We start from the raw sequence: 25,991 nt of genomic DNA, 5'->3' as shown, positions 1-25,991 counted from the left end.
CTGCTGATTGTGTTTGTCTGACTATGATACTTTCTCTTGTAAAGCTCATCTTTAAAAGGAGAAATCCCAGCAGGCATAATGGGAGGATTTACCATTTTCCTGTAATTGTAATCTCAAATGCTTGATCCTGCATGTTATATACAAAACTTTGGTGGCAAGCAGAGTTTCAATACACAAAATATAAGTTAACACAGAGTTTTGATTAAGAATCTTCCTTGGTTCACAATCACATTTTTTAGCTCCTTATATTTCACAGATTAATTCCTTTCATTGCTGAATGACATACCACATTCCTTCACCCCTCATGACCCAAATATTTCTCCATTTTAAGATGCTCTTTAAATAATCAGCTGTCCAAGAAATCTACACATGCTTAAGCCAGTCACCTCCTGTTTTTAATTTCATATAGGAACATTTTCAATTGCAGAAACCTGTAATTACTTTAAATTTCTTATCATCAACAGTAGAATATAAAATGAAAAAAAGAGTGGTTTAATACACAGACAACTCTTGTTTCCTGAGGAACCAGTTAAAATACAGAGTTCCGTAAACCCAGCTCATGTTGGACAGCAACAGGCTCCTGACAGGATTAACTCCTCTGAAGGGAGCTGAGCAGTTAAATATGACAAGTTTGCATTCCCTGCAAAACCAGGCACAAACAGATGCACATGGCAGGCTGTCTACCTGTAACCCTGTGAATCTCAGAGTCCACAAGATTAAAACAAAGTCAGCTGCTCTCCCAGAGGATGCTAAAAGCTTGGATTCCCTTACCTACCCCTTTGGTAGGTGATTTTCCAGTGAATTATCCTCTCACAACGCAACTGACAGCTCCACAGAACAGGGTAATTGGGGAGAATTACACTTGCAGAAAATGGTCTTTAATAATGTTGTTACTATGAGGTATATCTTGGTCTGTAAAATCTCCACTACAAAGTTTCTGAAGTTTTGGGTTTTTTTTCCCTTGGCCTTCATGGATTTGAATGGCCCTATTGGCTTTGTGTTAACCTTAACAGCCTTATAGTTGAGTCTTTTTAGTCTTGTACTCTTTACTTTTCACTTTTTATTAACAAAGAGCAGGCTTTTAAAGAATAGATTAAACTTTTCAGCAGTAAAAAAAGATAATTTCAAGGCTTCCCCACATACCTCTCCTTGAAAAGCTTGCTGCAGGGTCAAGCAACTGCCCATACTTCAGAGCAAGTCCTGGTTCCCAAGTGACCTGCTTCCAGTCTCAAGTCTGCCCAGGCTGGTTTTAAAGTTAATCCTTAATCTCCATTAGCAATGGCACAACCATGGTATAGCATTTTGGTGGAACGCTAAAAGACTCCGATAATCACACACCTGTTTCCGCTGCGTCTTCCTCTGAAACTCTGATGTAGTGAATGTTTACAGTCTTGCTGCAAAAAAGCTCCAGTAAAGGCTGTTACAGGCTGCAGTGAGGAAAAGACATTAAAACACAAGGGAAACAAACACAGGTTCTGTAATCATACTTTATTGCAACTCTGATGCTTTGTCTGCTCCTGGCAGACTCCTTTAGCTAAATTTGTTTCAGGCGTTATTTTCCTGTACCAATTAAAACACAATAATCACGTATAATTTTCTTATTATTTTATTGAAAAGGTACATTTAAAAAAATACACAGACATCTTACTATTATGGATTGCTGATAAAGATGCTCTAAAAGTTAATTCTCTTTTTTTTTTTCCCTTTCTTCCACCTGTAGTCCCCATTATCATATAATGACTCCAGTCTGAACACTGCATATTGATTCACCTTTATAAAAGGGTTGGGGAGGTAAGAAGATAGGTGGGACATTACTGCAATATACTCAGTAAACAGAGAATATGGTCAATTATAAATATTTTATGTTCTGTACATTATTGCATTAGGGAGCCACAATGTTATGCAGCATCATTACAAAGAGAACTAGTTAGAAATTAAGAAAACAGGATATTTACGTACAAACACATGGATCCATTGTCTTCTTGAACAACACATGTGAGCTGTGGCAATGTGCAATTGAAAAGCTTTTTTTCTCTTTAAACATTGCTTAGCAACACCAGTGAAGAAACAACAAAAATAAGTTAAATGAAAGTAGCAAACAAGCAGTAATCTTAACTCTATGTTATATGGCTTTCTATTCTTGATTTCTCTAAATAAAGTATGACACAAAAGAAATAATTAAAAGCTTCAGCATTGCATTGCTTTCAAACATTTGCACAGAAACTAAAAATATTAAAATCAGACATGGTACATCTGTAGTACTACACAAGATACACCAGTACTGGGGTCTAGGACAGCACACAATCCCTGTCAACAAGAGCACATGAAAATAATGGATGCAATTCTTTCTTGAGATTTGGTTCATCTGCCTTTTCCTTTTTTCCACATTAGATTATACCCAGTTACTTTTCAGACAAGTATTTACATAGGTGTGAGTGAGGAAGACCCTAGTTTTCAAGTCAGTCAGGAAAATATTTTAAGTTCCTTGATTCCAAGGTGCATCGTACAAATTGAAAAACAAAAAAAAAACACACACAAAAAAAAGAAAAAATTAATAGATGCATGAATCTTTAATAGTACAAATTTTATGAGCAATTTAATTTTTAAGCAAATTACGCTATTTTGATTAAAAAAATAGAGACAGAGAGAAGACAGAGTTGTCTAGACTCCAAAACGCAGTGCTGCCAACGATGGATTTTATGATGCGGTTGGATGAGGTGTCATGCTGGATGGCATTGCGAAAGAGAAACATTTTAAAACCTCAACCCCTTTCCTGCTTTCCTTTGCCCTTTGTACTGGCCATAGTTATCTCTGTCTCACATCAATAAGTTAGTATGGTGCAAAGAGGATGGAGGCGGGCGTTGCCCGGATGGGCCCGTGGGCCGGCCGGAGGAGGGCGGGCGGGATTGCTGGTGCCTGGAACAGGGATGCCGAGGGCCGGGGAGGGAGGGACAGAGCTGATGATACAGCTGCAGCTGCAGCAAGAGGAGAGGAGAGGAAAGCAGGTGCCAGAGGCTTAATCATGTCCTTCTGGAATGCAAGTTTTGCCTGGAATAAAACACACACACAAAAGCAATGTAAATACAGTTCTCCCAACGCCTACTTTTGCACAAGGGAAAAAGTGAACCCTGGCACAGGGAACACTGTGGCTTCCCAAAGAAATCTCCTACCAGCAGCTTAGAAATGTTACTTGCACTGTCCTCTTACTCCTAGGGCAATTAAAGCAACCAAATCCTATATTTACATATAAATATATCTCTTGAGTCTAGAGACTATCTCACTGATATTTAGAAGGAAGCATAATTTGCAAGTGAGTAACTTTATATAAATTATAACTGCGTGCATGAAATATTGAAAACAACCTCATGATTAAGACTTCAATATAAAAAGTCAAATTTTCCACTTCAAAAATGAATTGGAGAAAAGTAGATTGGACAAGATGGGAAGGTGGTATCAGACCAGTCAGCTTTGCGCTTTCCAGTGCAGACCAGCTCTTTTCAAAGTAGAAATATTATTTAAGATTGATACCAAAAATAATTTTTTTCTGAAACATATGTATATATATCACTCTACATAGGATCTACAAGCATTGCTGATGCTTGTGGTGAAACAACTAATCAGAAATATATACACTCATATCTATATCTCTCACTAAAAATGGGTTTGCACTACAATCATTCAATTGTGGAAGCAAAAATACTCATGTCCTTCCTTTATAATTGGTGGTCTCTCCTTATGCAATAGATGATAAAATGAGGTATCATACGAGTGAATAATATTAGCATGGCCAGAACCTATCAAGTGGGGAGACTTAGAGGAAGCCTACAGCATTTTCATTTACCTCTAAGCAATTAAAAAGACATATCAATATTTTAGCATTTACAGGCTTTCCACATGCTTTCTCTTAGCTTCACACATTTGCATCTGTTTCTTTTCAACCTGTAAACTGTTTTTTGTGCCATAATTGGCAAGCACTTTTCCCTAATGAACACAGGTTGTGTCGTGAGCAAATAAACACACAAAGTGTGCTGTGCTAAAGCCAGCCTGAACTCTGGCTGCAGGTGATCAGCAGGACCAGCTTGGGGGATTCCTGGAAATGCAGGTGTGTGTGAAAGGGATTGGCCAGTGGCACAGAGACAGGAGAGGTGTTTGATATCCAGTGGCAGACATGGCCTGAACATACAGGCAGTCAATTCTCCTAAACACCTGATGGCTCTTTTGCACCAATTCATACATCCACACAGCATCCTGGTTTGCTGTATGCAGAGAATGAGCACTAGTAATTTTATATCTTAAAAATATCTTTATATCTTAATTCTGTGTCCTTTTCCCTGACTGCATCCAGATGTGCAAAAAGACAGTGTATACCCATTGCTGCCTTCAAAGAGAAGAGCCCTTGCCCAGCAGAGCCGATACCTTTCCATGGGACACATGGTCCAGTCCCCATTCCACTGACTATTCCCTTCTTTCTAGCAGTAAATAACACTTGCAGTGCCGTCTGCATGCCTTGGAATGGGCAGACAGAACACATAACTCTCTTCACATCTGATTCCTGTGCAGACTCAGCCTGCAGGGGAAGAGAGGCTGCAGAAGCGTCAGGTCTGTCATGTTCCTGTCTCTGTGCAGTGGGAGTCCCCAAGGTCACAAATTCACACAGACAGGGATGAGAAATAAAAATACTTACTGCTAAAATACTTGGGTTGCGCTGCAGTTTGTTGTAAGGACTATATTTAGGTTTCATAGGCTTTCCTGCAACTCTGTCCTTGTGCCTTCGGCTGGAAATGTGCTGAAATAAATATACTCACATTTAATTAGCTCTTTAAACATTTCTACGTTTTGAGTTTGAAATTGATTTATCAGCAGGATATGCCTAAGCCCCTGTTTTTAAGACAAAGTAGGTTCTTTATAGAGAGCAAGGATGAGGTTTGCTAAATTAAACATAATAATTTGGAGCATATCAAATAGAGAATCAGAAACGAATCAAATACAGCATATTTTGTGATTTGAGACAGGGTCTGCAAATTATTGATATTTTGGTTGGTATTTCCTTTTTCCACTTGACAAGCTTTAAACCAGGCAGAGCTGTAGTCACTAGGTCATAGGGGTATTCAGAAGTAAGAGGTAAATTTCCATCTTGCTGATACCGTTCAGTTGTGTAAACAATTCAATATTAGCTAAGGAAGAACCAGTGCCCGGGGATATGTCTACACATGCATTTAAAATTATCTTAGAGCTAACTGAAAAACAGGAATGAGAGGACACAGTCACACAGAACAGCACCATCCAGTCAGAGATTCCCATTTGGGCACCAGAATCACTGCATTTGTATGGGCACAGCTCTGAACCCAGGGCTAATTGGCTCAGAGAACATCTCCATGGGCACACAACAGCCACACTGTTAATGATAATGTTGTTCTACATAATTCAGACATATCTACAGTATTACCCTACTGGTGGTTGTCCCAAACCAATAGATTTGAGTCATGTTTTCCTTCTCACATAGCATTAAACATTATTAGAGCAGCCTGAAAACAGCACCGAAAGATGCATTCAGGGAATCTCAACCCAGAATTTATTATAGTTAGGAGAACAAGATTCAAATCCCTATCTTGAACCACAGAAAACTTTTAAATGAGATCTGCTATACCATTCATGGATACTGACACCTCTGCTTTTACAACTACTAAGCCCATTTTTCCCAACTAAAATAAAAGGTGAACTTGACCTATGATGAAATATTTAGAAATAGTTGTGGGAGACATAAGAAATACTAAGTTCATTCAATATTCACCAACACATCTTCACACAGCGCTACCCTGCACCTACAACGTTGCAATGTAACTTCAACCAACAAAGAGCTCCAGATACATGCAAGTTACCTGCTTAAGCTGAATTTCTGAATTAACATGGACATCACAGATTTCACAATGGAACGTCTTGTTCTGCAGTCCTGAGCCTTTGCTGCCATTCTGCACCTTCATTCGGGACCCAGGCCGGGGGTAGGACTTGATGGGACCAGCACCATTCCGAGCTTCAACCATGGTCTTGTGCTTGGAGCCTGATGAGCAAGGAGATGCAGGTGAGCTCATGATCAGCAGCACAAAACATTCTCTCAGCCTTGGGACTTAGTTACACTTATCTTCAAGACAGAATGGTTAAAGCCACCACAGACTGGGACTAATGATCTCTCTTGTTTCAGTCACTGTAGCTCCTGTGTCCTTGATCTAAAGGCAAGCCAGAAGGCTTTGTGCAAAAAAGGGAACAGCAGGCATGCTGGACCACTCTGTTTGGGGCAGTGTGTGACTGGATGGCCAAAGTGTTTGCCGCTTATTCTTTTGCCAAATTCCATAGAGCCAGTGAATAGCAGAAAATGGTATTAGCCAACACTGGGACAGGAACCACAGCAATCCCTCAAAACCTGCCTAGGAACTGTAATACTTCAATAAATATCCTCTGATTCAGAAGAAACGGCTGCTTTACCCATTTCAAGAATGGATTACAGCTGTAAAACCAGCTTCAATGGCTTGTTAACAAGCCTTACATCACCAGCACGCCATAAACAGACAGAGCACACTAGGGATTGCTGCTTGTGGCCCAAAAAAACACTCATAACTAATCTTCAATAATCAGGAGATACTATGACATTTAGGAAACCTAATGAGCCCACTCTAAAATTATTTTTAAAAAACAAATAAGAAGTAAATTACTGTAAGCTTTTCCAGCAAAATAACAGATACTAATGATAATGACAAAAAATATGAAAAAGAGAGAACACTGGCATTTTAGAAACCTTAAGTGTTGTAGAAACCACTATGATCTTACTGTGATGCTCAGTGTGAAGGGATCTGATTAGTTAACATGAACTGTAGGGATTTTGTCAACTATAAGTTTAGAAAGTACTTGAAGAATAGTTAAAAAAAATTAGAGATTACTTTAATAGAATATCAAAAACCACACAGGACTGCTACTAACAAGATGGGCATTTTAACTTGCTATTGTAAGTTTTAACTAAAAGAAGTTTCAGTGAAGTGTGAAGTGCTACCACCTTGGAACATTGAATTTTAAAAATGTTAGCACACAGCTGACTTGTACCATATGGATACTCACCTGTATTGTGGGCTTCTAGTTGTGAAAGGGAATTCACAGCCACTTTGCATAATGAACAGTAAAGTAGTTTTTTGGCTTTTTCCTCTTCTGACTCAGTGACTGTGTTAGCAGCTCCATTGGTGCTCTTGGAAGATGAGGCAGGCGCTGCAGGCACCCCTCCAGGTTTGGGAAGAAAAGGATCCACTTCTGTATTGGACTGCTGACTCACACTGTTGGGTTTTTCATTCCCTTTATCTTCTAAAAGAAACAAAATCCATCTGTTGTAGTTTTATGCCACACATACAAAAAGCATACAGTAATAGTCCTGTGGGTTTAGTAAACATAACACAACAGGGGGCTAATTTATCTCATTTTATAAAAGAGAGCAGCATCCTCGAAATCTTGTTAAAAGTCCTGCCATGAAATGTGTGTAATTTGACAAAAAGGGGTGATTTTCCTGTTTTTAAAGTTACCAGTGAATACCAACAAGTTCACCAAATTCCTGCCAGCTGCTGTTGTGCTGCAGGCACGGCCAGTTGAAAGGAGCCCAAGCAATACCAAAGGAAGCCAGGTTTAAGCACTGGACAGCACACAGAAACAAGCAAGGCTTTGCATTGGGAATTAAAAATTATTTCTCAAAAGGTTTACAGTTGCCTTTGGAAGGGCTTGAGTTTCTCAAAGACACTGGGAGGACACTGAAAGGCTCTACCACCATTTTAACATACATCCCTTGTTTCAGTTCCAGGAGTTATGGTACTACACATGAACACAGTTGCTAATAATTTTAGGTTTTTCCATGAACAACTCCTCATATATTTGTGGATCATAGGTGGCTTCTGTGTGCATTCAGTGCATTCCTTTATCACTTCACAAGCATGAGTCAATCATCTGTGTTCCTATGAGGCAGGTAGGCAGGTATTACTCCATTTTGCAGATGGCCATCAGAAAACGAGAGCTAAAATGTCCCAGCTATGCCTACAGAGAAACTTTGTGCCAGAGCCAGTATTTAAATGCTCCCCACTTACATGCTGCCCCTCAAGGGCTCATTGCATTTGAAGCTGTTCAGCCGCAGGCTTTGTGACCACAAGCCATATAAGCTGCCAGCAGTAAAACAAGCTCTGTCCAAAACAAACACGGGATGGGAGGGGGACAGTGCAGGGGTGCTGGTATGAGCAACCCCAACAAAACAGACATGAGAAATGACTGAATATGTGTCACTTTGAACAACTGGAATCAAATTTCATCATCTAAGCAAGTACAACATCTACATAAGAGCAGCCTCCCCATTTGAAACCCATGGCTTAATTTGAAATAGAGTTGAACTGACTAGAAAAACTAGGCTCTATTTGAGCATTTATTTTTTAACATGGACCATGTTTACAGCTACCAGACTCTGTCTTAACATGCCTTTGTGTACCAGGCCAAGACTGTGCTACCAAGAACTATGAACACAGGATTATACCCACTCAAGCAAGCACTTGAGAGTGTGTATGAGCTATGAATAGCCATCCTGAAACTAACCCCCACAGTTGTTGGCATATTTCCCAGAAGTGCATTGCAGTACATCAATTTTAGATTGTTATAAACCAGGAGAAAGAAAATTCTAATAAAAGAACTATTATTTTTTAAAACACCAATAAAAATATTTTGAAATTACACAATATGAACTATATTAAACATTGAAAATAATCAAGTACAAAGACTAATATTATGACCAAATTAATGTTAAAACCAGATTCTGAAGGTGTTTTGATTGACAAAGTACAACAAAAGAAACTGATGTTAAATTGTACTTCATAGGCTACTCAGCTTTAATTTCTCCATAGTAATAAGTCACATCTGCAAAAATCTAGAATACTTTATATGACTTATGAGTCTTCATTAAATACAGTTTCAATAAATAGCATTTGCTAACATTCCAAATTCAAGAGTTTTCCATATGGAAAATTCTCAGAGGTGCTAACATCTACAAACGAAACACAATGAGCAGCTGCAATTGCAAATTTACATTACTGAAAAATAGAATTGTTGTTGTTTTTGTTTTTGTTCTATGCAATATTATGCCAAACTGCAAAAGGCATAACACCAGGATATATGTGAGCTGAAACGGAATAAAGGAAGGTTCCACAGGATTTTGCATTTCAGGCCTTAAAGGAAAAATACACCTACAAAACTGCCGGCTGTATGTTAACATATACCAATTACACTTCTAGTTTGGCTTTGGGGGTTTTTTATGTTGTTCCCCACCTATTTTTTTAAATGTAAGGATAAAAATTTGGTGCTTTTGAAACACCTCCTGGAGACAGAGATCATCACCCCTGTGCAACAAGCACAGTGCTTACCCTCCTGCCCACAGCCCCTGCCTGCACTGATCTCAACACTGACCACAACAAGAGGGAGCAGACTTTATTGGTTTTGCCATCAAGAGTCTGTGGAGTAAGATCTCAAGATATGAAAGAAGATCCATTTTACATGGGCCACCAATTACCATCACAGAGTGATGGTTTTCCAGTGCTGAATTTAACAAATGATTGAAAAAATTACAGATCTCATTTCCCACTTCTCCTCACTTAGCTAGCCAACAGCTGATGTAGTATGTTGATTTTTATAATACTCCCCAGATTTACAGTGTTTTCACTATTCATATTCCAACAATTCTACAGTATACACACTAACAAGAAAACTTCTACAAAACCAGAGGGAAGTTACCAGCATGCAGCTGGGCTCAATTCTGCCAGTATTGCTGCTTTTAGAAAGAACCTCAGTTCACATAATAATTCCATCATTTGGAAAGCTTCCTGACACAAATAAGCTCTTCATCGATGGGGGTGTATAAGGAGAGACATACTACCCTCTATGAATTAATGTTTCCTTCCACCATTCTAAATGTTTAATGCAGAACATCTTCAAAGATCATCATTATAAAGGTTATTATACAGTTGAACTCCCACAGAAAGTACAGGGAGCTAAGTGCGTATTTGTCACTGCAGTGGGCCCAGAGCTGCATTTTCCTGGCTTCTAAAATCAGAAAATTGCGCTTCTCCAAATGGGCTTTTGATAACAGCTTACTGTTTCAATCCACATAATTCAAAACACCATTACTTACAGTTTTATGTTTAAGACAGAAATGCCAACTATTCAACAGTGTGAAGCACAGGAAATGCAAATTGCATGTCTATACAAAGCACAAAGACGATTACTGTTTTATTTGCACTTATAGCACAGAGCTAACAATATCTGCATGCAGAAATCAAAAAATGGAACTGTTAATGCTGCCTGCCTACCCATACTTCCCAACTATCACTACCTTATAAAATAGATGTGACTTGTGAGATGCAGTTGTAGGATTCCAGCCCTTTTGCTATATCTGAAGGTATTATTGAAATAGGCTCAGATTTGCTCTAAACTCCACCTGGCTCACGACCAATAGAGCCAGGCAGAGCCCAAAGGAGTGCAGGAGTAAGTCCATCCTGCCTGGACCATGGGCACACCAGTTTCTGCTGCACAGCTTAGCAGAGCACAGCTGGAGCATGAGACCAGGGCAGTACCAGCCTATTGCCTGAAGGCAGTAGCTGTAATTCAACCTGCATCAGGGTCAGGCTGAAACACTCAACCAAAACTCAAGTGCAAGAAGCTAATTTAAAATCTAACTAGTACTTTTTACCTATGTTCATTTTCCATGCAGAAAAGCCATATTTCATGTGTCTTAAATTCCTTTCTTAAATTCCAGAAAAGTAAATTGATGATTCAGGTTCTTACTGAAGCCTGGATTTATTTTGAAATAGAGCCCAGGGAAAATAACTAAAGCAAGCTAATTAAGTATTGCTTTGGGCTTGGTAATATTAATGCTTTTCTCATCCATTGCATTGTTTTAATTCTGCTTTGAAGTTGTTTTCACATATTTCTGCTTGTTTGACTCATTCTTGTGTCAGTGCCATGTTAAAATTCAAGACTCATTTATCTGATCAGTATTGCCTCATTTTGAGTACCAAAGCCAGGACACTGCAGGGCAACACCTCACAGAGTCAAACCCACAGGTTCTATTGCTTCACTTCTACAGCTGAAGTGACTCACTGACCTTGGCAGGTCACGCCACTCTCACTGCAGTTGATGTGGTGTAGGGAATAGGTCCTACCCATTATTGTTTTTTTTTTTTTTGAGTCAGTGATGCTTTGGTGCACATTAGAAAAAAGTTTCATTTGGACTTCATAAACAAATCACAAATGCTATTTTCAACAATAACAAACAAAAAAGTAACTTAATATTCAGATCCTTAATTCAGAATTTTACACTCTTGATAAAACTAAAACAAATGTGAATTTAAAACTTCTGTATAGATTTAGAAATCCGATAAAGATTTTCAGTATCAAAATATTCAATGCTACTTACGCCCCTCAACATGCCTATCTGCCCAGTTTTTACCACTGATGATACATAAAATATCTCTACAATCAAGTTCTGTTCCACAGCAGATTGTTCAAACAGCAGTTAGAATTAAAATATCCAAGGTACTGATGGTATGTGATACACTTGCAAGAACCCTTCCCAATACATGTGCTAAAAGCTTTCAGACATGAAGTTCTGCTATGATCCCAACAACCCTTACAAAATTGTCAGGTTTTCAAACTGTAAAATTTTCTGCTGTATGTAATAAATAAATTTGCTCTTGCTGTAACAGTAACAGAACTATATTCCAATTACTGAAAATACATATTTTGTGTGTGTCTTCATGTAATAAAAAAGTATAACTTTGCATTTGCCTGCTTCTCCTCTCCACCAGAAACTGGGACTACTGCGCACATTCTGTGCTGAAGGCTGGGCACACAGAGAGGGAAGGATCCTGGGACTAAGAACGCTGCCCAGCACTGGCTGTGATGCAGCTGGCTCTGCACTGGGAAGAGATCACACTGTGCTTACAGCCACCCACTGCCCAGCTTCAGCTTCACACCTTCCCTTTGCCACATCCTTCACTGCTTCCCCCAGCTCCAGGCACTGAGCAGCAGCTGTGCACAAAGCGCTGACAGCAAAAGGGCAGCACAGCCACTGCAAAGTGGCCACTGCTGCTCTACAACCCTGCACTGAAGCTCTTTTGTGAGCTTCACTCATTTGCCATCCTAGGTATAGAAATCTGATTTTATATTTCTTTTACCTGCTTGCACAACAGTGCACATTACCAAGTTAGAAGAGATCATAATGGAAAAATTATTTTTGGCAGTAAAATGTTAGTTATTCTCCATTGCAAAGGTAAAAAAATAGTAAAAACATATGTGTCTTCTCTTCTTGAAAAACATGAAGGAAAGAGCCACGCAATATCCAGTGCAATTTCCAGTCTAAACCAGTCACATTTTTTTCCTGTGTAACTCAGTCACTGCATGGTTATCAGGGCCATAAAACCAGTGAGCACAACTGATGCACAGTTAGGGGCAAAGCCTTTGGGTCAATCAGCCTTGTTTATGGTGGAGCTTTACAATAATAAGATAAGGCCTTATAAGGTGCCTTATAATAATAAGATAATAATATAATAATAACAATACCACATCACTGCTGAAAGAACAACCTTTTAAAAAAAGGACTGCTTGGTGATCCTCTGCATTTTCAACTGATTTCTAACTAGGTCACTTCCTATGGAAGCTAAAATCCAAAGTGATTTCTGAAAGTAAATGTTAATATTTTATTTTTGGGATAAAGATTGTCTTGTGATGATCTTGAGTCCACATCAGTTGTGCTACAGGGAGCTGCTATTAGTTTGAAGTGCTGATTTTGGAGACTAAGAGACAGTCTGAGGAAAAGCAAACATATCTCCCATACCGGTAAAGCTGAACTGAGCGAAGCAGATTATCAGGTTCTCCCTGTAGCTTCAACAGCTCCATATATGCCTGTGAATATTGGGCTGCATTAAAGAACTTTTGTAGCATAAAGTGATTACAGAACGGAAAAAGGAACTCCATGAGATTGTCAGAGTGTTAAATATTCTTGCCCTGAACAACTACATAGTAAAAGTAAAATCAGTTGCATTAATTTCACTAGTAGACAATCCAAGAAATTTTGCTGAAAAGTTTATCAGTGAAACTCTATTAGCATCCATAAACAAAATGTAAAAATTTGTCTGTTGAAAAACAAAATTGTCAGTTTAAATTTGACATGCTAAATGCTTGGCACATGTGAAATAAATCTAAAAAGTAAAAAATTTAATTACACTTTTTCCCACACTTCACAAAATATGCCCACTGACAATGCTAAAGATAGGTGTGTTACTCAAAAAGTTACTTAACAGTTACCAGTTGACCTCTCTGTTCCAAGCTGTCTGCACACAGAAGAAGCTGTTCCCCAGACAAAACGCTCAGTTTAAGGGCAGAGATGAGCCCTGCAGACAGGTATGAAACCACAGAGAGACACGACAACCAGTCACTGACACAGGCACCATTGTGGCAGTCAAACTGCTCACAAGCATTTTCCTGTTTTTCAGTGCATCACAGCAAAAGAGAAATTTTTAAAGGCGAGAATGAAAGAAGTAAGTTTAGCATCTGATTGCAGGGAACTCTTTACAAATAAGTTCAGGCAAAGCAGGAAACTGTATCAGAAGCTGGTTTCAAATGGCGTTGTGTGGTTCAAGACAACATTTAAAAGTGTATTACGAAAGACATACAAAGGTATGGAGAGCTTTGAAAGTGAAGGACATAAATCCAGAGAGAGAAAAATCAATACCTCAGAAATATTGTAATAAAATTTGCAGCATTTAAACCAAAAACCATTCGAGACATCACAGTCAAAGAGATAAGAAGCCTGGCTGAATGTAATTAAGGGAGATGTTAAGAAACTACAACAAAATAAAATCAAGGTGGGGAAAACTGATTTAGTCACACTGAACTTGTAGGACTGCCTAACCAAACATTAGGATCTACACTGGAACATAGTCCTGGGGATAGAACAAGAACACCCACAAATAATTATATTAGAAACAAGAGCTGTTGTACATCTCCTTGGCCTGAAATAAGATTTGAACGGAGGAGATCATAAGTGACTGAATTACCAGGATGAAAAGAAGGGGCTCTTTCAGTGTATTAGCAGAAAAGTTACTGAATAGAAAGTCAGACAATAGCTCCAATAAGAAAAGCAGGTTTCAAAACACTGCTCTTCACAGAAAGCTTTTTCTTCTGGTTCACAGTGCTATCTATAGAGGAATACACAAACACACAATTAATTGTTGTTCTTATGATGGAAAAGATGAACACTTAGAGTAATATATGCTGTAAAGACAATAGCAGGATGACAATTAAGTTACTAGAGGTCACAACCTTTACAGATTTGTAAGTACTCTATTCCTGCATCTCAGCACCACTCACAAAACCCCCTAACAAAACAAACAACAAAGAGCATTAGATTATTTCTTCACATGCATTAAGATGGAGTTAGCAAACTTGGATAAGGTATTTCAAAATAAGTTTTGTTCTATCTGCACATTTGCTGAATAATGAGACTCTAATGGCTGTCAGACAAAATACCTACTTTCTCACCAGTTGTGCAGTCTACTGAGAAATGAGGCTGAAAAACCCGTAGGGCTCTGTTCTAGAAAAATTCCACTGCAAACCTACATGCAAATCAGACAGCACAGTGTATCTATTAACCCTTTGGTTGCTTTTCATTTTTTGTAAAATGTGTTTTCTTGTACTTCAGGCAGGTATGAAAAAGAGTTAAATTTTACATAATGAAATAAATCAGTCTGACACATGCTGAAGAGAACAAATTTAGTCTCTATACAAAGATGAGAAAAAAATGGAAGTTATAAATATAAAGCTTTTCTTCTCAAACACAAATGTGCCCTCAAATAAGCTGCAACATATTTTCTCAAGATACTGAAGCTAACATCAGGAAATGTCTGGATGGCTGCGCAATATTAGGTGAACTTGGTAGCTAGAATGATTATTTGCTTAACTGCATCACTACTCTTCAACAGGCTGAACCCAAATATCCTTTTTTACTTCAGAAGTATCACTTGCATGGCTGTGTTACAGCAGTGATGCTGACAATTTCTTAGATACTTTATTTCTGATTTGGCATACCAAAGGATGCCAAAGGATGCCTCTTACAAGGGAACCTGCATTTTCTTCAGAGTATGAAAATAATTCTGCTGATCTGAATAAAGTTAAAAAAAGGTTTGCTCCTGCAATTTTGGTTGGATTTAATTTTTCTGAAAGTGGACTGTTGAGAATTAGAAAATATTCAGAAGTACATGTAGCTCTGCAAGTGTAAAACCTTGCCTTGCAAAATCCTGTACCTATTTGTACCTACACCTTCCTGAGCTGAAAGTTCCTGCTTCTTTAATTACTGGGTTGTCAGCGGTGATCCTGCTGTATTGCCTATGATTTTTAATCAATTATTTACACATTTGGAGATTCTTAGGGAATTGGTTTATGTTGGCTGGCTAGTGCTTGTTTTACAAGACAAGATCAAGAAAAATCTGTATGCACTCACCAGCAGGGGAAGGAAAAAAAAAAAAAAAGTTGGTACATACATATAAAACATAGAGTAAAATAACTGAAAAATTGTTATGTATCAACAAAGGGCATTTCAAAAGCCTCTTATTTCATACTTCAACACAATGCAATTTCTCAGTGCAAAAGCTACAGGAATAACAAGGGTTGATTTTGTACTGTTTTTGTTAGTCAAAATGCCGGTGTGTATGCAAGACTTCTAGAGAAAACAAACTTTGAACACTCAAGGCCATTTGCATTGTGCCTCTATGTCATCTGCTGATCTTAATGATATTTTACAGAATGCACATTGTATCAGACTTCTCTTTGCCTAATTTGAAAAAACATTATCACAATTCCCAGCTTCCTCCTCCTCTAATTTTTAGACCTGTTACTTGTGGAGAAAATCAACTTGTCTACAATGCAGAGCAATTTCCTGGTGTATAATGCCAATATCTATGTATTTCTCAGTGACATGTTGACAAGTTGGGAAAACTATCACTAGAAGTTTTTTCATAAAACTCAGAAATATCAATAGTACTACAGTGCTGGCAGCTGAAAACAAGGAGTATCTAAAACACAGATAGCAAGTGTGAATGTTAATTTAAAGAGTATCCATAAACTGAGATGATGTTAAAGCTCAGTCTTCCTGTGTCCTGTTGCTTTATAGCCAGGCATATTTACTTTCATCTTTTCTGAGCTATGCCAGTCTGTTTGGGCTGGGATAGGAAAATTTGTGAGTTGGAAAATTTTAATACAGTGTGAGTAAAGCTTGAAATGCAGTATAATATTTGCTATTACAAAATATATGGGTGAAAGCAAATGTTTTTGTGAACTATAAACTTACCTTTTTCTGGCACCAGACATCTATTATTTTGAAAATATTTTACACTCCCACTCCAAATTCTGCTACATCTATTTCTGACATCCTGGAATGCAAACTTATAGTATTGCACTGTCTTTTAAACTTTAATAATGCAAGAATGCTTAGAAAAATAACTTTCAAAGATTATAAAAAGCATACAGTATTTTACTCAGAGATCCTTCACTTCTGCTTAGTCTCAGTTCATCATCTCAGCTGTGCATTGGCTCCACCATTTATGAATCTGAAATATATCACTAGAAACATATTTCACTTGCAGCTTGTGCAAAACAAAAATCTTAAAACTCTATACTCAGATGCTGAAGTGCTTTAGAACTTAATATGAAATTTATGGTCATCTAAATAAAAGAATCAAGGAGAACTGACACACTCTGCAAGTACATTCTCATGGGCCTGTGTCTGAACTGCTCGCTCAGTACTTGCCCAGGCAGAACAGCAGTTAAAGCCAGTTATGAAACACTCATCTTCATTTCAGTTAAATGACATCTGTAATTGTGCATCCTCACCCACTTCTGTAGCAGGCTTGCCTGAGGACTGTGAGCATTCAGTCGTGCCCTCAAGGTCTGACGAATAAATTGTATTTCAGATATAACTTGTCTAACTGACACTAAAATATTTTCACTCTCCTTGAAAGCAAGTAATAAGGAAATAATGAGTAGCCTAATGTTTGCATAAATAATTTTTCTACTATAAGAAATGAAGTAGATTTCCCCCTTCACTACTGAAGCAGCATTTTTCCTGACCCATTCTTTTATATTTGGTCACTAAATTCATTCAAGGACTCAGAGAAAAGGAAAAAACTTAAATTTTGCAACTTCAACACAGCCTTTAACTTCACACAACTGAACACAGAGAAAACTTTATTCAACGACCAATTGTATGAATAATCACCAGAATCCTGTTATTTATTCTCTGGTACCAGTGAAAAATAGACATCTGGTACCAGAAGAGCTGCCTTTTTTCCTTAGGAATATGTTGCTTCAATATGTACTGTGAAAGTATTAAATATAATTGAAATTATTCCTCCCAGGGTTGTTAAAAAACCCAACAGAACCAGCAGGTATCTTTTTAGCAAGTTATATTGTTATTTCATACTCACCTTACTATCATTCCCTTATGACATCATCCTATTAAAAACATCCTCTCAGGATATTCAATAGGCAATCCTATATTTGATCATTAACAGAACAAACAAGAAAAACAGATGCCTGATTTCAGAGTATTAAAGAGGTGCTGAAAGATTCAATGTATGTGAAAGGATTCTTTAAATGACAAAATATATCTAGCTAAAAAAAAATCCCAGCAGCTGAAGCATCCCTGGCCCTGCTCCCATTGTCCAGCAACAGCAGTAGAGTCAGTTCTGCTGGGCCAAATGCCTATCACTACTTCTCAAAGAAAGAAAAACTTTGTATCATTTTAAGAATGCTGGTAAAAAAATGCTTTGAAATTCATGTTTTTAGAACTTGAGTAAGTTGAATTACTAGAGGTATTTAGTTTTAATGATACAGGACATGAGCGCTCAGGCACAGAGCAGAACATCCAAAAGAGTCTTATTTCATCTTACAATATATTTTTGATCCAAAGCTTATGCTTATTTTACTGCAAGAAAAGCAAAACTTTATCATTCCTTCCAAGGAAAATCCTGGTTGCATATATTTCTGATTGCTACAAAAACTGGAGAGAGAAGAGAATTTTGGCCTTTTCCAGTTTGAACAAGAATTGCAACAGCTCATCAATGTACATGTGTCAGCTGCAGAGCTTGTTTCTCAGTTAATGGCACCTATAATCAGTTTTCAGTTGAGGTGCAGAATTTGAAATGTGCTAGCATTACAGACAGACCAAAGACTTCCCAGGAGCTTATCAACAGCAAAATACACAGTATGACTGGTTTTCCATTCAGATTTAGACACACAGAAAGATGAGGTTTGAATACCCACTTTTCAAAAGTATGAACACTACGGCTGGCAGGGAAGAAGGTTGGGATCTTTAAGCACTTATTATAATGATTTCCTGTTCACAGACTTTGACTTGCTAATTTTTCTTTTGGCTCACCTTTCATCCTAAAAGTATAACCCAAACTGCAACTTCCTGAAAGTGTGGTTGAAACAACCTGCCAGAAAAGGCTCAGAAGCTATTTACTATTAAATGAAATACAGGCATTGCATGTGCCATGGATGTAAGTACACATATGGCACTTGCAACAGTGTAACTGTGATAAACTTATGATCATTTATTAATAATATTTTCTATTATCAATTGTAAAAGCACTGTAGTCAAGCAGAAAATTCTATACAGTGCTATTACCTCTGTTTTGGGGTAGAGTGTCAACAGATGGCAATATAGAAGGATCTTCATATAGCTGAATCAAAACACTGACTCAAAAAAGAACAAAGCTTACCTCAAAGAATGCAATGGAAAAATGCCCTTGAAGTGCCTCTCCTTGGTGGCTGATCCAGACTGAATTTACTACTTAGTTGACCATAAACGAATACCTTTATCTAACAGGAATATGCCTGTGCTTAGCAGGCACTATCTGAATCCACATAAACACAGATGCATGGTTATTTTATGGAGTTCAGCTTCAGCAGAACTCTTTATGTCAGCATAAATGTGAAGAACTGATGAGGCTCATCAGTAGCTTTTGAAGGAGGCCAGACAAAAGCACCAGCATCTTTGAAGGGCATAAGGCAGAACCTCTAAATGCCAAACACATCCTTGTCCTGTTCCTCTCTTGGAGCCTCTCCCTATCCCTGCCCCACCCTCAAAATTCAACTTTGTCACAACCTGATTCGAGGTCTAGAGGACTTTGGTACATTACATGAAATATAAGAATAATTAGAAGCATTGTGCGTTTGAGGTCCTTGTGGTATCTGTGTGACAAATAACCTCAAATTTCCCAGGACAAATACACTGCAGTTCAGCTGGGGAGGTTATACGTCTCTGGCTCCTAGCTACTTATATGATATAGGGATCATATAAGAAACAGTTTATTTGAGCTATGTAAAAAAGCCATTCCTTTGAAATATGTGCAAAACAAGGGCATAAATGGAAATACATGTTAATGTGAAAAGAGATTTTGCTACGAGATCTGGTATCATTTTTTGCATTAGTCCAAGTAAAGAGTTTCATATGTAAAGGTTTAGAATTTGAGCAGTGGCAGAATGATTTTTAACATAAGCAATGAGAGCAAGATGAGTAAGGGAGTGTCCTGATGGTGGACTCATAAAATAAAAACTGAGCCCTCCATTGGGACATTTCACCTCATTGCTGTTTGATGAATACACAGCACTGGCAATGGGGACTGGAGAAATCCAACCCATGATAAGCTTCCTGAGTAAACGTGATTCAACATGTTGCACACTACTTTAGGAATAAAAGCAGTTTTGTTGTGAAAGCATTACACAGAGAGCCGTTGATGAACTAAAACCCAGAGACAAGACCACAAGGTCAACTTTTCTAAGTCTGATATAGCTTGGAGTTGCCAATCCTACCTAATGGGACAACTAATTACCATATTCCTGCCAGCTGAACAAAATGGGGTTTCATAGACCATCCAAAGGGTTTATCTCTACCTACTAATTCCCAAGTACAGAGTCTTCTGCTCTTCTGCAACAAAAATTGAACCTGAAATACCCATACCTATCATTTCACAAATGGGCATGAGGCCAATAGAGCATACAGTGAATGATCAAAGGCCAAAAATTATCTTTTATAATCTGAAATATGATTTTGACTCTTGAGTAGTTTAAAACAGCTGCATTTACTTTCTAATTTTCATATCAAAGCAAAATGCAAAGAAGTTGATACCACATCATTTGTATGCTTCATTTTGAACTATTTATTTTGATGTAGAAGCAGGATCAAAGAATTCCTCTTTGCTTGATAAGTAAACAGTGACATTTCAATCCAGTAATTATCATATGCATTCCTGAAGGATTCATCACTGTAAGCATCTAGACTATGCTGACCTGGGGTCACAGACACTATATTCTATTGCATTCTTAGAGCTGTATTTAAACCACACTTCAAATATTCTAAACTATGTTAGGTACTTGTTATTACCCTTGCCCTTTCCTAAAGAAATGCCATAAATATATCTGTCATTCTGTGCAGACATCCTGGAAACCCTGGGCTTCCATTGGGAGGGAAAGGAATCTTTGCCACTGTGCTGAGTTTGCATGGCTAGGCTGTAGTAGTGGGAGGGCTACAGAGGTGGCTCTTGTGAGAAGCTGTCAGAAGTTTCCCTTATGTTTGACAGAACTTGACAATGTCATGCTCACAATGTCATGCTCAGACCACAGTCAGGTCTTTCCATTTGACTGAGGCCACTTTTGCCTGCAGGAGCCTCCATTCTTCTGGAAATATCCCAAAAAACCTCAAAGATTAGTTTAACTTTAGCTCTACCAGCAGCCACATTTCTCAAGCTCAAAGGAACAGCTGTAGAGAGGCCACTGCATCATACATTTTGAAAAATAAGGACTGGATGAATTTGTGTTTTGCCTTTGATAGACTCATCACTTGCTGAGCTAACAGTGAAATTATTTTTCCTATTAGTACTATAGTTACATCTGACAAGTAAGTGTTTTGGACTTCATGCCATGTCTGACTCAAAGAACCCATGGCTCTGTAGCAAACTTAACCTGACATTTTAGTTCAATATTTAACAACTGTTCTGTCTGGAGAGCTCCAAATCATACATCATTATCTCATTCAAAGTGACAGCACATCAGAAGGGGTGCTACTCATGCCTGTTGTGCCCCTTTATTAGCAAGACTTACATAAGAGAATAATTGCAGATTATCAGTTTACTGCAATGCTCCCTACCCTTTCTGCACTAATACCCGTGGAACTACAGCAGATAAAAAAAGATCACAAGAACTTATAACTGTCTTTTCTGTTTAGCTTCTCTTTCTACTCTTCTATACCCTGGAAAAGGACACCAGAAATTATTTACTACTTGATGAACATTTCTCAGCAACTCTCCAAAGTACATTGGCTAAACAGCAGCTTCCCAAGTGGTGGAATTTAATTCTCTTCCTTGATCTCATTTAATTTATGTACTTCTAAAACAATTTTTTTCAGATCTACGCACACATACACACTTTCAACTGTCCCATACCGAACACTAATTCCCTGGTCATTCAGGAGGTCAAGCAAAACAGAGCTCATGTGGCAGCATCTTTCAGGATAGAGCATAAGCTAGGACTTCTACCTAGGTGCTAGTTTTCATCAAACTTATAGGATTTATAGGACTTTTTTATAGGATTTATGGGATCAAAATCTCTACATCTCTTTTTTGTTTGTTTTTGCACACTAGGCAATAAAGTCAAAATTGTGAAGACACAGCCAGAAAAGAATAAATATAGGAATAGATGATATTACCATAAGTCTCATTTCCTCTGCAAATCAGGATAAAAAAAGAACACAAATACACACATGAACTGAAATTCTTAGCATTAGAGATACTAAGGAAAGTTTTGTAAGGAAAATGAAAATATTCCTAGAAAGTTAATATCTAGTACTAGTACAGAGAATGAAAGCTGTGTTAAAAGATTCAGAAAAAAATGGCATAAGTAGATTTTTTTGCTCCAAAGCAAAAAAACCAACCAAAAAAAAAGCAAAAAAAAAAAAGCCCAAAACTCTACCCAATGGCAACTTAATGACTGCTTTAGTTTAGTTTTATAAGCATTACATTAAGGAGATAAACACATGTCAAAGAATAGATGGGCAATAATATCTGTAAGGGAAACTGCAGCTGAACAAAACTATGGTTTCTTCCAGGTCTGATAAAATCTCTGATCTTCAAGCTGTTACCCATCTCTGTGTTGAGCTTTCCATACAAATACTGAAAATTTGCATCAAGTTCAGGTTTTTTCCTCCCAAACATCCCGTCCTCCGTCCCCTGTACGGCAGTAAGAGGCTCTGAGGAGCCTACTCTCCCCACAGAGAATCCCACTGTTCTCCTGATGGGAAGAAAGCATTTAACTAAATTGCCAGTGGGATTTATTTTTAACGTAGAAACAGTTGCAGTGGTGTAATCCAAAAGACACAGATGGTAATCTGTCTAATTTGTGCAGAGTAATTAATAGCATAACAACACACTGTCAAAACAGGGCAATAAAAAAATATCAAGAGCAGGTTTCCCTTTTGACTGGTTGTATTATTTTATCAAAAACTGAACGTAGATTTTAGATACACTGCAGGGGAAAGAAAAGAATAAATACAATTCAGATCTTAGAGTCTGGCAAAGGAAACATGAAACCGCTCCAGAAGGTTTCTGGAAGAAAAAGATGGAGTTTGAAAAAGATGATGGTACTTTTGCTATCTGGACCTCAACATTTGGCATTGGAGAGGGATGGCATTATAAAATTATGTTACCACAGAAGAATTAACATGTTAAGTCCTCTAAAGTCTTAATTGATATTTTTCTTTGGCTATGGTCTGAGTTCTCACCATGTACACCTGGAGCAGTAACCTATCTTAAAAAATCTATTTTCAATATTTCAGATCGTAAAAATTTACTAAATATTTTAAATCTCTTTCTGTTCAGTAGCCTACCTTATATTTAGATCAATGGCATATTGCTACTGTTTTATAGTAGCATGTCTTGTTTACCTGAAGATGCTACCTGAACTCTGCTCATCTCTCAAAACTAAAATGTGATTTGCTAGGAAAATCAACCCAAAATTTGGCATCCACTGACACTGTTCAGAATCCACAGATAGTTTTGAAATGGCTGTAAAAACAGCAGAATGACAAATAGTCACTGATACTTTTTTTTGAGTTGGATTTTTTTTTTGTCTTTTTTTTGCACATGTCGAAAAACTGTTATTCACCTCATGGCACCTGAGTCAAGATCAGCTCTGGTGAAGAGGATAATAAATGACTCCCTAGGTAGAAGCAAATTTATCAGCAGTAATCTAGTGGACTGACAGTTGGGTAATCCACAGTAGGGGCCTTCTCTTGAATAACACTGTCAGCAAGTTCATGGAAGTCTCCTGTTTCATTCAGTAATACAACACTGACAGAGCAGAAACTTAAGTAATTCTACTGCTATTAGTGTTGCTGACCTTCCTCAGATTACTCATCTGGAGGGTTAAAAAAAAAAAAAAAAGAAAAAAAAGAAAAGAAGAAAAAAAGTGATGTCGAATCACTAAAGAGCTGTGAGTATCGGGAAATACCCAGGCCACAAGGCTTCACATTTCTTTAGTTGTGTTTTCCCATTAGAGCAAGATTGTCTTATTGAGAAAGGAAAAATTTCTTACAAAGTTCTCTTGTGCTTCAGCTAAATATATAACCTCAGAATTCACACTCCACCCACACTCATCCACTACTGCCATAAGAACATCCATACTTTTTAATAGTAAATTTCATAGGTTTTAAAAAAATACACTGTAGCATTCAGGGACACCAGTTATTTCACAGACGTGAAATAGCAATTTAAGAGTATCAAAACAAATCTATTCTGTACAAGCACAGTTAATAGTTTAGAAAAGACAAGTTATGGATCACTATCACGCAACCAACTTCTCTCGTACAAACACACAAAAAAGGAGAAAGTAAAGGATGCATAGAACAAAAAGTTTGCATTGACCTGATTTGTCAGAGATGCTGGCTGCGACTGGCACGGTGGAGCAGCCCGTGTTAACCTTTGCGCTGTCCTTGGAAGAACCAGCTTTGGGCTTGTTCTTCGTTGCCTCTAGAGCTTTGACCTTCTTGGCATGTTTACTTCCTTTGTAGTGGGCCTCGGCCTGGCTCTACAAAGGAGAACAAATCAGGCTCACTTCTTTTTGCACTTGTATATAATACAGTGGATGACAAGGCAGAAAAGTGACACTTTCAATAGTAGGCACCATATTATTCCACCTAAAAATTTTTAATAGCTTTATACTAACACTTTTCATGGATGTAAGTTCTTATATATTAAAATGATAGGATTTTAATGAATATTGCATGTTTTCAGCAACTTGGAAAAAGAGGCTTCAAGATTACATAAAGCTCTGTCACTCCTAATGTAATTCTTTACTTCTATGGCTCTTAAAAGTTTAATGGACTACACAAATGTAAACACATCCAATTCAGAAAGATGCTACTCAATTTTCATGTGGTGTTCCCTAATCTTTATTACTTGCAGTTAGAAAGATGTTCTGTGCTGAAACATGATTAATAACCCATTTCTCCTTCTGTTTGATCTAATACAGATGTCATAAAATACATTCACCTTCATACTAACAGCAACTGAGACAATTGAAAAAATATTACTTCACTGTTAGATGAAAAAAATAAGAGTTAACATGAGGAAACACCATATCTGTAAACTTCAGTAGACCGAAGTAAAACATAGAAAACTAAATACCTGCCAGTCTTTACTGCTTTAAAAATTGCCTTGAATGCTATTTTTTAAATGCTAAGAAAATTGGAACCTGTATGACTGGAGAAGAGGAGCTTTTTAAAATTATTATTATTTATTTATTTTGTCTTAATCTGCCCAAACAGAATAGTGTAAATATCTACTGAAATGTTTACGTCACCTTTGCCTTAAAACTAGCTTCAGAAACTAGGTCAGTGTTTTTGAAGTTGCACAGCTAAAGCTAGGCACATAAATATCTGAAATATCTGCCCATTTTTTTCAGTGATATTGAGTCCTCTTCAATAGTACCATATTCAAGGCAAATCTCTTCATTGTTCCTGACTCTATATAATCAAATGCCTGACAAATCAGGCCACTTTGTTAGAAGCAAAACTAAGGAATTACATACTTAATACAAACTCCAAAGCTTCGAAATTTCAGCTAACAAGTTTAAGTGTTTTTCCTGACTTCTTAATAAATTAATTTACCAAATAATGGGCAAGAAAAAAGTCCTCTCCAAACCAGTCTGTTTTCATTACATTGTACTATTCAGCAATAGCATGGCATTATTAATATTTCCAAACACAATTTTAAAACATTATTTCAGGCATACCACTAGGTGCCTCTATTGAAGGTTACATATTAACCAAAGAAGTTAATATTGTTGTTTACTTCAAATTAAAACACTCAGAGAAAGCATGCTTCTTCTAAGCACATCTTGGCACCTGGCATAAAAAACATCAGTGCAAGTAAACTTTCACTGTGTTCATGCAAATCCACATTCATTCTCTCTTGTCAATCAATTATCTACTACTTTATTTAGTTTGCTGTGTTAAATGAAGCGAGCCATGAAACAAGTCACATGCTTTTTATAAAGAGCAACTATAATATCTAAGATATCTAATATCTTGAACTCCATAAAGAGTGCTGCCATAATGAAGAAAACTGTTTTAAGACCAGCAGAAATGGGCATTACAATACAGTCACCTCGGGACAGCATGTAATAACAGCTTTATCATATGGTAGAGAAGAAGTGAAGAGGAGAAACAGCTGGAGTGGGCAAGAGAACAGACAGCATGTTGGAGTCCTCACACAAGTAACTGGCACCATTAAACTGATGGAGAATTGTTGCTAAAATAGAGGAGTGAAGTTCTTACACACCAGAACTTCTTAAGTGATTTTACAGCCCATGAAACAGTGC

General features: G+C 37.6%; 1 protein-coding gene across 1 annotated transcript in view; it reads right to left on the bottom strand.

Moving 5' to 3' along the window:
- Positions 1 to 1,642: 1,642 nt before the first annotated feature.
- ZNF385B (zinc finger protein 385B) overlaps positions 1,643 to 25,991 on the bottom strand; it is a 147,566-nt gene continuing 123,217 nt past the window's right edge. Inside the window, exons 5-9 of the mRNA XM_058809548.1 lie at positions 24,035 to 24,197; positions 7,108 to 7,344; positions 5,880 to 6,058; positions 4,685 to 4,786; positions 1,643 to 3,048 (exon numbers count right to left, since the gene is read on the bottom strand). Coding sequence (XP_058665531.1) covers positions 2,830 to 3,048; positions 4,685 to 4,786; positions 5,880 to 6,058; positions 7,108 to 7,344; positions 24,035 to 24,197 — 900 coding nt within the window. The 3' untranslated portion in view covers positions 1,643 to 2,829. The remainder of the gene's footprint in view (positions 3,049 to 4,684; positions 4,787 to 5,879; positions 6,059 to 7,107; positions 7,345 to 24,034; positions 24,198 to 25,991) is intronic.

Source organism: Ammospiza caudacuta, chromosome 8, assembly GCF_027887145.1.
Source record: "Ammospiza caudacuta isolate bAmmCau1 chromosome 8, bAmmCau1.pri, whole genome shotgun sequence".
Taxonomy (NCBI): Eukaryota; Metazoa; Chordata; class Aves; order Passeriformes; family Passerellidae; genus Ammospiza; species Ammospiza caudacuta.
Note: the sequence above shows the minus strand (reverse complement) of the source record. Positions and strands in the feature narration are given on the sequence as shown.